The 13,525-nt window shown below is 41.3% G+C and overlaps 1 protein-coding gene across 2 annotated transcripts in view; it reads right to left on the bottom strand.

Annotated features, from left to right (window-relative positions):
- cabp4 (calcium binding protein 4) overlaps window positions 1-13,525 on the bottom strand; it is a 43,623-nt gene that overhangs the window by 22,432 nt on the left and 7,666 nt on the right. For both annotated transcript variants that reach the window (XM_015943615.3, XM_054744792.2), the window contains exons 3-4: window positions 13,187-13,270; window positions 12,769-12,901 (exon numbers count right to left, since the gene is read on the bottom strand). In XM_015943615.3, coding sequence (XP_015799101.1) covers window positions 12,769-12,901; window positions 13,187-13,270 — 217 coding nt within the window. The remainder of the gene's footprint in view (window positions 1-12,768; window positions 12,902-13,186; window positions 13,271-13,525) is intronic.

Below are 13,525 nucleotides of genomic sequence, written 5' to 3'. Positions count from 1 at the left end.
CAAACACACCCACGCACAGCCATATGACGAAACCAGCGCCGTCACAAGGAGAAACAAATACACGAGAGCTCGTTCACACTCAGGCACACGGATACGCTGGCCTACTTAGGCTGGATGCATATGACCACATGTGAAACTTTCTGGCTTGTTTTGACATTCGCTGGAGGTGTTCTCTCCTTTTTGTGTGTTTTTTAAGAGTCACAACTGGAGGCTAGAAACAAACCGCCCACTTTATGAATAGTGGACGACAGTTGAATTCAGATTATCTGCAGGCTAGAAGTAAGAATATGTTAATGCATCTGGCTACAGATAGACAGGGAAACATTACAGGTGAATAGATTAAAATAAAACACATTTCTAGAGTCAACAAGTCCCCCTAGGTGGTGATTCACATTACATTAGAGCATGCAGAATAAGGCCCTGTCCACACGTAGCCGGGGATCTGCCAAAACGTAGATATTTTTTTACGTTTTGGCCTGTCATCCACACGAAAACGGCCAAAGTGAAGATCTGCGTTTTCTCCGTTTTGGGTGTCTGCATGTGGACAGACAAAACCAGAGTTTTAAGGTCTGCAACGTCACTTTCCACGACAAAAAAATGCTGACATCACGTGTGTGACCTGTATTTACATTAGCCGACAGCATGGATGCCCTCAGAGCTGCGCTCGCTTTATCAATTGTCCAAGCGCTTTCTGCTTGTTTGTTTTTGCAAGCAGAATTACTGCTCCTTGCGGAAGACCACAGACGAAGGACGAGGTTAAGAACGGGGGAAGTACTGCCGCCTACAGGTCTGGCGTGTCCTTAACAACGTATTTATCCGGGTACGTGTGGACACAGTTTTATTTTTTAAAACGAGGTGGTGTGGATGCAAGTTTTTGGAGAGGCGAATATTCGTTTTTTTTAAAAACCCGGCTACGTGTGGACTAGGCCTAAGTTTGGGTCAAATTTAGAGCTTTATTTACTGACATATCAGGGTTAAATGTTTATTCAAAATAAGGTTTTGAATAATTGTGTTATTCAGTGCCTCAGCTGTATGATGACAACAAAAATATGATGTGTTTAAAAAAATCTCAGTAAAATCTAATCTAATCATTTTGAAAAAAGTGAAAAATTTCCTGCAACCCACACATTAAACTGTGTTGCTCATTTCCACTGCAGTCATTCCCTGTTAAAACATAAAATAAGCGCGTAAAAATCTCAGCTTGCCTTGTGGAGATCCTGCAGCACAAAGACACCAAAGGTCAGTGGAGAAGATCCATATGCTTAAAGGAAGACTGGCACTGAACAAATAAACCATACAAGCTCCAATACTTGGAAGCACAACCTTCCTGCAGGCTGGTCTTTCTTTGCTTTGATGCATTAAGACTCAATCCAATTCAAAGCAGAGAGATTAAAAGTACTTTTACTCTGCAGGTTTTTCGCTCAGATACTTCTCTTTGATCAAACTGGCGGAATTTTTTACTTCAGGAAATACAAGTCATATGGTTCCGTTTGTGGTCAAATTGTTTTTCCATATAAGACGAGGAGATTAAATTGAGGTGGAAAAATTATAATAGGGTAAAAGAGTTAATTTATTTCAGTAATTTGAGATAAAAGGTGAAACTAATATTTGAAAAAGACATTCCATGCAAGGCCAGATATTTCATCAAGCTTTTATTTGTTATAATTTTTATGATTATGGCTTACAGCTGATCAAAACTCCAAATTCTAAATCTCAGACAATTAGAATATTGTGAAAAGGTTTAATATTGTAGGCTTAAAGTGTCACACTCTAATCAGCTGATGAATCTAAAACATCAGTAAAGGGTTTCTGAGCCTTTAGATGGTCTCTCAGTCTAAGTAGAACTACTGAAATGAATGGACTTTTGTAAGATGTAATTGTTTCAGTTTCATCTAAATTTAATGAAGTTTTTGCTAACAACGTTTTGATCATTTGACCAGATAGTAAAATCTCATTTAGGTCACTTACCCAGATTTGGATCCAAAACAAAACCAAAATCATGGTTTGAGTCTGAAAGCTTTCCCTACATCTGCTTCATTGAAAAGATGCTCTCGTTTGATGCATTCACATTTTTTCACCACCACCTCTGTTTTAATTCAATGCCTCTGTTTACATTTTAAATTTATTTAATTTTTGTGTTAATACCTCTGATAAGTGACTGAGAAGTCATCATATTAGTGAAGGGCTGGAGCTTAGATCTGGAGAAATAAAAGTGAAGTAAATAATTCCCTCCTGACAGATGTTACCACTCTGGCTGGCTCAACATAAATCACACAAGGTCATCCTTCTGAAGCTCACAATAACATCAGGAGAAGAAAATGCACCAGTGATTTTTTTTCTCACACGGCAGACATTAAAATGATTATTCGCTGTATAATGGTGCCAACACAGTTCAAAGGCAAAGATGAAATTGCATCAGGAATTATGCGACTCGTGCTTCATCTCTGCCTGATTTATTCAATCCTTGTGTTTTAATGTGATTTATTTTTCATGTCATAGTGCTGCACCACTGTTTACCCTGCTCAGCTTCATCCAGTCATGCAGGGGAAACGTTTAGTTAGTAGGATCAGAACATTAATTGGATTTTTTTCTCTCTGCAATGGATTAGACAGCATGCCATACATTCAGATTTACTTCATCCGTCAGAATGAAGCCATTGAATTTTAATGTCATTCTACCTTTTTTTACGTGGCGGACATTTAAACTTCTCCCACTTCTTTGTTAGCATAGTTAGCATCATCCAAGCACATGTATGAGTATCACCACATTAATAAACACCCCATGTAATCAGATGGGAACTGACACTGAGCCAGAATGATGTGTCCCAACATCAACCAAAGAAATCATGTCCTCTACCTGAATGCTTGTAAATTAAAGATGAATTTTGAAAATAAACAGTTCAAATGCCCAACCCCCTTTCTATCACGCTCCCCTATCGAGCCACGGAATATGATGGTTGCAGAAAAAGGTACAACACCGGCTTGACACAGATACACAAGCATTACCCCTTCTTTCCACTGGACGAGAAAGCGGCGCATAACCTAATGGCGGCGTTGTATTTGTGAGCTCATTACCAACCGAGAGCATTTCAGACATTAAACAGGAGCTAAAACATTCCACGCCACTACAACACCATGCATGATTTCAGAAGTCCACACAATTACAAGCAAGGAGAAAAACAGCTGCATGTATCTACAACGATCAGTGTCATTTTTTTGTTCTGTTTACATCTAAGGGGGGTTTAGCAGGAAATTGTGTGACTTTTAATTTGAAAATTTCCAAAATTTTACATTGCTTTGTGTTAGACTTCCTGTCTGGCCTGATCTAAACTGCAGCATTTGACATGTTTTAGAAACATAGCACATAAAATTAGACATCAAACCTACTTACAGTCTCCCTTCACTTCTGGGACGTGTCCAGAATGTTACACTTTGCTGTCGATGAACAGGAACTCGTCCATTCTAATGGCAGCTTTTTGCCACGTTGTCTGTTTTGTGGCCGTTTCCTGATGCTTTTGTGTCTGGTGAATGGAAGGGCTAAGGCTCTGCTGAGCTGCTGTTAAGGTCAAAACTTCCAGAACTATCTCCAAACTGAACCTCCCCCCACTCGGTTTGTGTCCCCACCCCACTCTAATTTAGCATGCTATCTAATAAGGTGTGGTGTTTTATGGTGCAAAACAAGACATTCATGAGTTTTTTTAGTTTATTCCTAACTTCAAATCACTGCAGCTCAGCGCCACCGACACTCTGGTGAAATCTCACCACTAGTAAGTAGAAACTTCCAGAACCCGAACCATACAGTGTTCTTTCAACCAACTCACAGCAGCACATTTCATGAAACGAAATGCACCCCTTATTCCCACATCTGGCTCTAATCATGCTCCGTAGAGGTTTGCTACCATCTTTTGATCTCTTCAAATTAAAAAGTAAACATCTTTCTGCTCATTTTTGTCTGGAACTAAACCCTTACAGTACCTACATACCTTGATGGACTGGCTAATCTCACCTACATGAAAAATAAGGTGCGAACATCGTTTCTCTCACTGTCAATTTCACAGGCGTGTCTAGATGAGGCTGTGATGAACATTAATCCAGGAGAGACATCCACACGGCTCTTACAGATTGATGAAACCACTCACGTTATGTTTTCATGTTTGAAAATGTAAACAAGTATTTCACACAGTGTGACAACATGCTTTGTTTGCTCATTTTAAATGACACTAAAGATGTTCTCTGATGTGACATAAACTGAATGGAGCCCCTCTCGTTGTCAGCAGCCGTGTGTTTACATTCATCCATCCATCCATCCATCCATTTTCATACACTTATCCGGAGTTGGGTCGGGGGGCCAGTAGCCTAAGGCGAGAGGCCCAGACTTCCCTCTCCCCAGCCACTTGGGCCAGCTCCTCTGGGGGAATCCTAAGGTGTTCCCTTGCCAGGTGAGAGACAAAGTCCCTCCACCGTGTCCTGGGTCTACCTTTAGGTCTCCTCCTGATTGGACGTGCCAAGAAAACCTCACCAGAGAGGCGTCCAGGAGGCATCCTGACCAGATGCCCGAGCCACCTCAACTGGCTCCTCTCGATGTGGAGGAGCAGCGGGTCTACTCCGAGCCCCTCCCGAATGACCGAGCTACTCACCCTATCTCTAAGGGAGAGCCCAGCCACTCTTCGGAGAAAACTCATTTTGGCCGCTTGTATCCACAATCTCGTTCTTTCGGTCACTACCCAAAGCTCATGACCATAGGTGAGGGTAGGAACGCAGATCGACCGGTAAATTGAGAGCTTCACCTTCTGACTCAGCTCCGTCTTCACCACAACAGACCGGCACAACGCCCGCATCACTGCAGATGCATCACCAATCCGCCTATCGATCTCACGCTCCAGTTTTCCCTCACTCGTGAACATGACCCCGAGATACTTAAACTCCTCCACTTGGGGCAGGACCTCATCCCTGACCCAGAGAAGGCATCTTACCCTTTTCCGAATCAAGACCATGGTCTCAAATTTAGAGGAGCTGACTCTCATCCCAGCTGCTTCACACTCGGCTGCGAACCGCTCCAGCGAAGGCTGAAGATCACATTCTGATGAAGCCAACAGGACCACACCATCTGCAAAAAGCAGAGACCTGATCCTCAGGCCACCAAAACGGATGCCCTCCACACCTTGGTTGCACCTAGAAATCCTGTCCATAAAGGTTATGAACAGAATTGGTGACAAAGGACAGCCTTGGCGGAGTCCAACTCTCACTGGGAACGAGCCCGACTTACTGCCGGCAATGCGGACCAAGCTCTGACACCGGTCATACAGGGACCTAACAGCCCGTATCAGAGGGCCTGGTACCCCATACTCCCTGAGTACCCCCCACAGGGCCCCTCAAGGGACGCTGTCAAACGCCTTCTCCAAATCCACAAAACACATGTAGACTGGTTGGACAAATTCTCACGCACCCTTGAGGATCCCCCTAAGGGTATAGAGCTGGTCCAGTGTTCCACGGCCAGGATGAAAACCACATTGCTCCTCCTGAATCTGAGGTTCAATAATCCGACGGACCCTCCTCTCCAGAACCCCTGAATAGACCTTACCAGGAAGGCTCAGGAGTGTGATCCCCCTGTAGTTGGAACACACCCTACAGTCCCCCTTTTTAAATAAGGGACCACCACCCCAGTCTGCCAGTCCAGTGGGACTGCCTCCGATGTCCACGCGATATTGCAGAGCCGCGTCAACCAACCCAGCCCCACAACATCCAGAGCCTTAAGGAACTCCAGGCAGATCTCATCCTCCCCAGTTAACCTCTTTAATAATTGTTTTTCTCAGTTACATTCTCCTCCTTTAATATTAGTGTCTTTAGCTACTTTTATTATCCGGTTGTTTTATTTTCCTATCCTCCAAGTGTCTTGTATTTCTGCCTCTGTACGCAGTTAACTAGTCACACCTGCTCATCACTGTAATCAGTACTCATCACACCTGTTCCCTGTTTCCATTCACCTCCTCAGTCTGTTTAAACCCAGCTCTGCCCATTGCTCTTTGTTGGCTCCTTGTCTGTTTGTACCTAGCTCTCCGTGTTCTCGTGCTCTCCGTGCATGGCCTTATTATTCATTAAAGGGTATTAACTGCTTCAGCTGGTTTCATCCTGGATTACTGCATTTAGGTTCTACTTTAACATCCACCATTTTATGACAATATTAGACGCCATGTTTCCTCAGGTTCATGCGCCTGTCGATGTCACACGAGATGATTGGCTGGACATACGACTTACAGATGTTACGTTACCACGTTCAAAAGCATTTAGGCAGTAAAAAAGCACAAATTTATTAACAAAACTGCTAAACTCTTTCCAAAACATATGTGAAAGAACAGAGTCAAAAAGGAGGTGCAGTATATTTTGGCCGAGCGTTATTGTAGCATGATGATGCCATCGACAGTCACAAGACCCCGAGCAGATCCGGAAAGTGGGGCGCCAGAAAACTTGCATCGGCATTGCATTCTCTCGATGGAGTCGACTGAAGGGCCATCAAAGTCTGAGGATTCACGTTGAGGTTGCGTGCTTCCTGCTTCACAACATTTATCATAATGTTTTTTTAAACTAGCGACAGTCACGGCAATAAAACTACCTTGAAATGTACACCTTTTGGGGCAGAGCCTATGGAAACAGACAAAAGGCTTTAGCTAGCAGAACAAACCGTCTTCGTTGCATTTTATTCCATAAGTGAAAACTGCTGAATAAAATCTTCCATCACACAAATTAAGCTTCATTTACCTTTAGATGTTTTCAGACTGTAACCCTCAGCGAGAGACTCACCCACCTGTTCGAATTCCAGCGGGTCAATACTGCTGGTTAAACAAATACGACTGACTCCTTTTGCATTGATTCCCCAGTAAAAGAAAGCCATTAGACGCCAAATTCAGGGGTTTCACTCTTGAACAAACAGACTACATGATATCATCAAGATGAGAATAATCTGGGCTTGAAGGGATGAATATAGAAAATAGAAGAGACAGAAATACTGCTGAATGTAAAAGAGAAGCTGCAGATTTGTCTTCTATAAATAGCTAAAAGTAAACACACCCAACACCAACGGTCACTCAGAGCTCAGAGATGTGTTTTAGGAGTATTTTTAGCCCATTCTTTAGCAACCTGACACAAAACAATGAGATCTCACTGAAAGTACATGCTTTAGTTTAATAATAGGTTTATTCATAGGCTTGGCTGTACAATTAAATTTATACTTTAGTTTCGCCTCAAAATAATCTCCAAAACAGTTTTTTGTCACATTTCATCCTTGCAGCCATGTATTGATTTTGTGTTTCCCTTAGAATAATGCACACTTACCCCCAAGTGAAGGCCCCATTCTTATAGTGGTGCAACAAAAGGTTAAAGGCTAAAGATGGCCGAAAGAGGGCAAAACACTCTGGTTGTGAACGATGGGCATCAAAACATACACCTTGATTTTTTTTTCATTTTGAACCACATGTTCTGTGAAATAGCATGCAGCCATTTGTTTTCATAGTTGTCAATATTTGGAATGAGCTTTGATTCTTCTGAAAAAGTAAACAAGTAAACCAGCCATTTTATGTATTTACTCCTTACATGGGTGGCTGGACTCATGTAGCAGCTCTTCTCTGCTTTAATAGCAGCATTGACTACCAACGGGTTTACTTGAGATTGATCGATCGCGTAGAAATTACATGTGATTTGCTGATGTCTAAATATATTCTGAAAGGTACAAAAATATTAGCCCTTGTATTTCAATCACAGTCTATGATCCCACTTTGCACATAAAAATTGCACAATTTGACTGTTAATCAGATTTTTTCTACCTGTTTTTGTCTGATACTGGGGTAGCCTGGCAAGATAGCGCTAGCACAAATGGCTCATCTGCTACTTGTCAGTCAAAGAGGACACACCTTCAACTCATTTACAACCATTGACAACAAATGTCGTAATTTTAAATCCAACCACTCGCTGCCATTGACGACTAAAGTCGTCATTTGCATTTTTTTACCGGGTGGGAGTTGGAACGAGCCCCCGCACCGAGAGAACAAACATCACAACTCTAAAGCTAATCTTCATCTGCGTACGTCACAAGCCACGTGATCAGAAAGCAGAAAATCCATGTGCTAGGAGATCGTTTTGGGCCGCTGCTGTGGAAAAAAGTGAGGCATAAACCGAAAAAGCTTCTGCCCCTCACATTTCGACAACGGATTATGAAAGAACGATTAACGCTAGAAACACGCAGATTCTTCCTGATGTAAGAAGTGAGTCTACTCTTTGTTTTGGTTGTTTTGGTAGTTTTGGCGTTGACATCATAGAGCACAACGTTCTCTGACTCAAACGGTAAAAACACTCAAAAAACGCTGGCACTGAGGCTTTTCTGATCAGGAAACGCCAGTTAATGAGTTAAATATTCAGAATGTCAAGCTTTTTTTGAGCAATAAAATCGTTCATCCATGACATATTAAACCTACTTTTTTGTGCTATGGTGTAAACATGTTTGTATCTGCTGTGAAGTTGTTAACTTGCTCCTTTCTGGATGCGATAGTGGATGGGGTGGTGGGGGGGGGGGGGGCGGGGGGGGGCGGGGGGGGCTGCAATTTTTGTCACGTCCATGTTGGCTTCACTTTTGGCAGGCAGAGTTTGTCCCTCGGCCATGACCCATTGAAACAACCCAGTCATGGAGCGGAATCTCCAGTTGTCTGTCACATTGCCTCCGCATGGACAGCGGTAGCACAAATCAGAACAGCAAACAAGGCGACATAGTCATCGCAACAGAAACAAGTCAGTGGGGCAGTCTGCCAGAGACCATCAAAGAAGAAGAAATAGCAAATGCATAATTTTAAATGACATAAGTACCTCTATTTACATTACATTACTTAAATGACTGCTTTTTCTGAGCCCACACCATCTTTGTAGAGTTTCTCCATCACAGCTCTAGCCTGCATAACAAACGTAGCGCGTTGTTTTTCGGCAATGCACAAAGCTTTTGGGGCTAAATTATGGTAGACCTGCTGAGTCTACAATGGAACGTGGCCAGACTGACCTGCACAGCTAAATCTTTTTGCCATGGCTATGGTTGGTCTAGACTTCTAGGGATTATCTACCCAATCTGTATAATCTGTATCTCATCCAATGTTGCACCCACCAGCACATTTAGCTCCTTGTTGTTACTGTACTTAGCCAATCACCTGGATTGAGATAGTCATTGTTTTGTTCTATTTATTTATTTGTTTATTTATTTTGTTTATTAAGAACACATAAACTTACATACATTGTATTGTATACAACTTAGATGACATATTTTCTCAAACATTTCTTTCTAAATCTTTTTTTTTTACTTTAACTTATCAAACAGAAGAAAGAGAAAGAGTTTTGTTCTATTTATTATTCATTTATTTTCTTATTATTTATTTTATACCTAAATCGTAGGTTAGGCGTCCAGGGTGGGCAACACAGTAGGAATTTAATTGCAGGAAACATGTTTGAATCTCTGCAGAGCAATCCTTATCCTTAAAATGTGAACTCTAGATGGTGTTTCTCAACTCAGTGAGCATGCTCAATAATCATAATTTTAAATCTAACCAAAATATCAAGCATTGTCTTTTTTCACAATTAAGTAGCCCTAAATTGTTTAGGCTGTGACTCTAGAAAGTGTTTTCCAAAGTTTTTTGAAAAGCAATTGCTCAGGCATTTATAGGACGCCTCCCTGGTGAGGTTTTGGGCACATCCAACCAGGAGGTGGAAGACCCAGGACACGCTGGAGGGACAATGTCTCTCACCTGGCCAGGGAACACCTTAGGATTCCCCCAGAGGAGCTGACCCAAGTGGATAGCAAGAGGGAAGTCTGGGCCTCTCTACTTAGGCTGCTGCCTGCATGACCCGACCCCGGATAAGCGGCCAAAAATGAATGGATGGATGAGAATAGCGATTAGTTTGTCAGTTTATTATTATATTTATTTAAACATGCCTCATTCAAGCTTTTGCTTTAATTTTCTGACAAAACTTTTAAAAATGGAACAAGATGAACAAAACTACAACTTTCTGTAATGTTTTACACTTTTACTTTATTACTGGACGTTTCTCCACAGATTACTAGTCACCCTTTTTGTTATAGCATTTATACAGAACTGATTCATTATTTCTATACATGGACTTTATCATTTTCCTATTTCATAATGTTGTTTTGTTTTATTTTTTACAATTTGGGTTTTAAATTGAGCAAAAGAATGTTCACTAGAAAAATCTATCCCCTACTGCTCATTAAAAAAATTGCAACATTAACATTTCTGTTATTTAAAATAAAGGACACATTATACCAAAAACATTTAGCTGTGATCTGAAACACTTACAGCTCTAAATACCCAATAATGCAAAAGGGCACCTAAATTGAGTAATAAAAGATAAAATAGACAAATACTGACATTTAAAGAATGAGTGCAAGATGCCTTTTTTTGTTTACTACTGCATGCAGTATTAACACATTGCATAATTTACCATTCATTGTCATATTATTGAATGTGTTTGGCTGTTTCTGCTGAACTAAGAGGTTTAATTAACAGTCTGCCTCTTTTCACATTAGCGTTTTAAACAGAGGCAGTTATTAGCATTTAATAGTCTCTAATTTTAAAAATTAAATGATCACCATCATTACTTTGCAAGGAGCCAGGAATGCAATTAACATGTCAACAAATTTCAACATCCATACTAATATTTAAAGCATGCAGCAATGCATGCACAGTCACAGCAAGAAGGAGAGAGTTGAGTTAAGATTCAGCATTTCCTTTAAAACACTCAAATAAACTGAAAGCATTTGAGATAAAAGTCTGAATGAGTCCTGGGTGGATGATTTGTGAAACAAATCCTCTGTTAATCAGACAGTTAAATTCCTCTACAACTTCAGATGCCACTATGAGCAGAAGTATGAAGCATATCTATTATCTGACATCATGAAGCTAATGTCAACATTTGGTTTGAGTGAATTTCCCAAAGAACATAGACTAATGTGTTCACTCAGCCTGGCTGCAAACATGACCGGACGGGGTGAGAGGGTGAGATGAGAATGAAGAAGCAATAGGAACACAAGAAGGGTCCTGTGTGCACAGAATGAAAAGAAGCAGAAACAATAAAGATGCTGACATATTAATAATAATAATAGATCAGGTCCATGTAATACATTAGAAAAATGACATAGGCTGCTCATTTCAGTTTCTATTTTCCAAGGCTTGGGTTATTGAGAGGAAGGGTGATATAACCAGGAGGTCTATGAATTATTCATCCTCATGTCAGATTTTTACTCTCAGTGAATTTTTCATTCTTCTGGCTGAAAATGGCACAAACAAGTCCCAGAGGATTATGGGAACGTGTTTTAGAGATGCCAGTCGTGTGAGATTTCTGTGATTTGTATTATTGGTCACTATGCTTTAAAAGTCAGCAGTATCTAAACTTTCTCTGTAATGAATTGCAAAGCCTTTAAGCGCTATTTTGCCACAGGGTATTTAGCATACCTGGCATTCTTCTACACTGTTTTCTTGCTTTCCTTCTATCAATGTGTGACTTTTGTTTCTAAAGACGCTGGATGGATTTCAGGTACGGACTCCTGCTTCTTGGCTTGTAAAACAAAGAGAAAAGCCTTCCAACCTCAAAACACGGAGAAGTTGTTTAAAGCTGTCCTAGAAAGAATTTTTTATCTATTTTTTACAATTGCAAACTTTTCTTTGAGCCTCTAATTAGCTTATGAAATGTTTGACTCACAATGACTTCGAGACCCAGATAAATCGCCAAATACAACCTCACAATAAAGCCTTACCATGAAAATGCTGGTTTGCCCCGCCCACTTGGCTAGGATATGAATATTAACTCATTCGCTGCCAGCTGTTTCCTGATTGGAAAAGCCCTTCGCTGCCAGCGTTTCTCACAGTTTTTACTGTTTTTTTAAGAGTCACAGAACATTGGGCGCTAAGATGATGTCGACGCCAAAACAACCAAAACAACCAAAACAACCAAAACAAAGCAGAGACTCGCCTCTTACATCAGGAAGAATCCACGTGTTTCGAGCGTTATCCGTTCTTTCATAATCCGTTGTCGAATTGTGATCGGCAGAAGCTTTTCTGGTTCGCGCCTCACTTTTTTTTACAGCAGCGGCCCAAAACAATCTCCTAACACATGGATTTTCTGCTTCCTGATCACGTGACATGTGATTTATGCGGATAAAGATCAGCTTTAGAGCTGAGATGTTTGTTCTCACGGCGCAGTGGCTTGTTCCGATGCCCACACAGTAAAAACATGCAAATGACGACTTTAGTCGTCAATGGCAGTGAATGAGTTAAACGAGCTGCATGCTGATTGTTTGAGGGGGGGCGGTTGGTTAACATCTGCAGATGGGTGCAGGATGTGGACAAACAAGGTCTAGACGGCAAACTCTGGATCTATCCAGCAATTATTCCAATCTGGAAATTCCCAGTGAATCCTGGAATGCGATTGGTGCTCCAACATTGTTTGTTGTTTTCCTCTCGTCCAATGAGAACATTAGCAGTGGTTCAGGCTAGCATTAGCAGTGTCTCGTGCTATTAGCGATGAGCATAGTTCTGTGGTCAGCATCGCCAAAACCAATTGTTTGTTTATTGCTGATGCTGAAGTGGGTTGGGACACACATGTAACAGTGTGTATCTAAGCTTACTGTAGCCCATGTGACAAACACACCTGCAACCAATTCAGCATTTCCAGTTACTTCCCCTTTAAGAGAAACCAGCAATCATTTATGTGCTCCAGAACGAACCTGTCCAAAAAGTTTGTTCAGGAAGGAGATGTAGGCCGCTGCCACCACTGAGCTGTTGCTGAGGCTTCGTTTACCCTTGCGACTCCCCTCCGCTGCTTCAGGACTCTTCTCCTTGGAGGATGGTGACTTGGTGCTGTGAAGTGCATAAACATATCGTTTAGAGTCGTCATTGTCTAAAACAAGCGTGTAATTACCTCTCCCAGCTGAGTTTAACAAACACAGTTATACACCTTTTACGCTACACAGATGAAGCTGAATCATTGCCCAGCAGATGACGACAACCAAATCGATTATCTGAGGAGGGCAATTCTGCAGGCTTGTTTTCCAGCTTATGTGTCATTTGATGAAGCTAACTGGGTGCACAACCTGCTCTCTTTGTTCTAACCAATGTTGATCAGAAACAGAGAATGATAATCACCAGAACTTCTTGGAGAGGCTTAGCTGAAGGGCCTTGTTTTTGAATTTTCCAGCTGTTACAGCCCTCCCTCCTCGTGTAGGTGTGCTGGGAGCAAAACAAAAAACATATTAGTGAATCAGATCTGTTGTAATTAATATGTTTAATGCACATTTTGTTTAAAGTTTTGTTAAAGAGCAAGTCAACCCCATATCAACATTTTTTTCTGATAAACTATATAAATGTGTGTCTAATCATGCTGCAGACTTGTGTAGTCAATAGTTTTGCACTTTAGTGCATTTTAGTTAAAATTTAAAATTTCTGCCTAAAACTGTCAGTGTTGTGCCGTTGTCAGGTAAAAAC

Source organism: Nothobranchius furzeri, chromosome 6 (genome assembly GCF_043380555.1).
Source record: "Nothobranchius furzeri strain GRZ-AD chromosome 6, NfurGRZ-RIMD1, whole genome shotgun sequence".
NCBI classification, from domain to species: Eukaryota; Metazoa; Chordata; class Actinopteri; order Cyprinodontiformes; family Nothobranchiidae; genus Nothobranchius; species Nothobranchius furzeri.
Note: the sequence above shows the minus strand (reverse complement) of the source record. Positions and strands in the feature narration are given on the sequence as shown.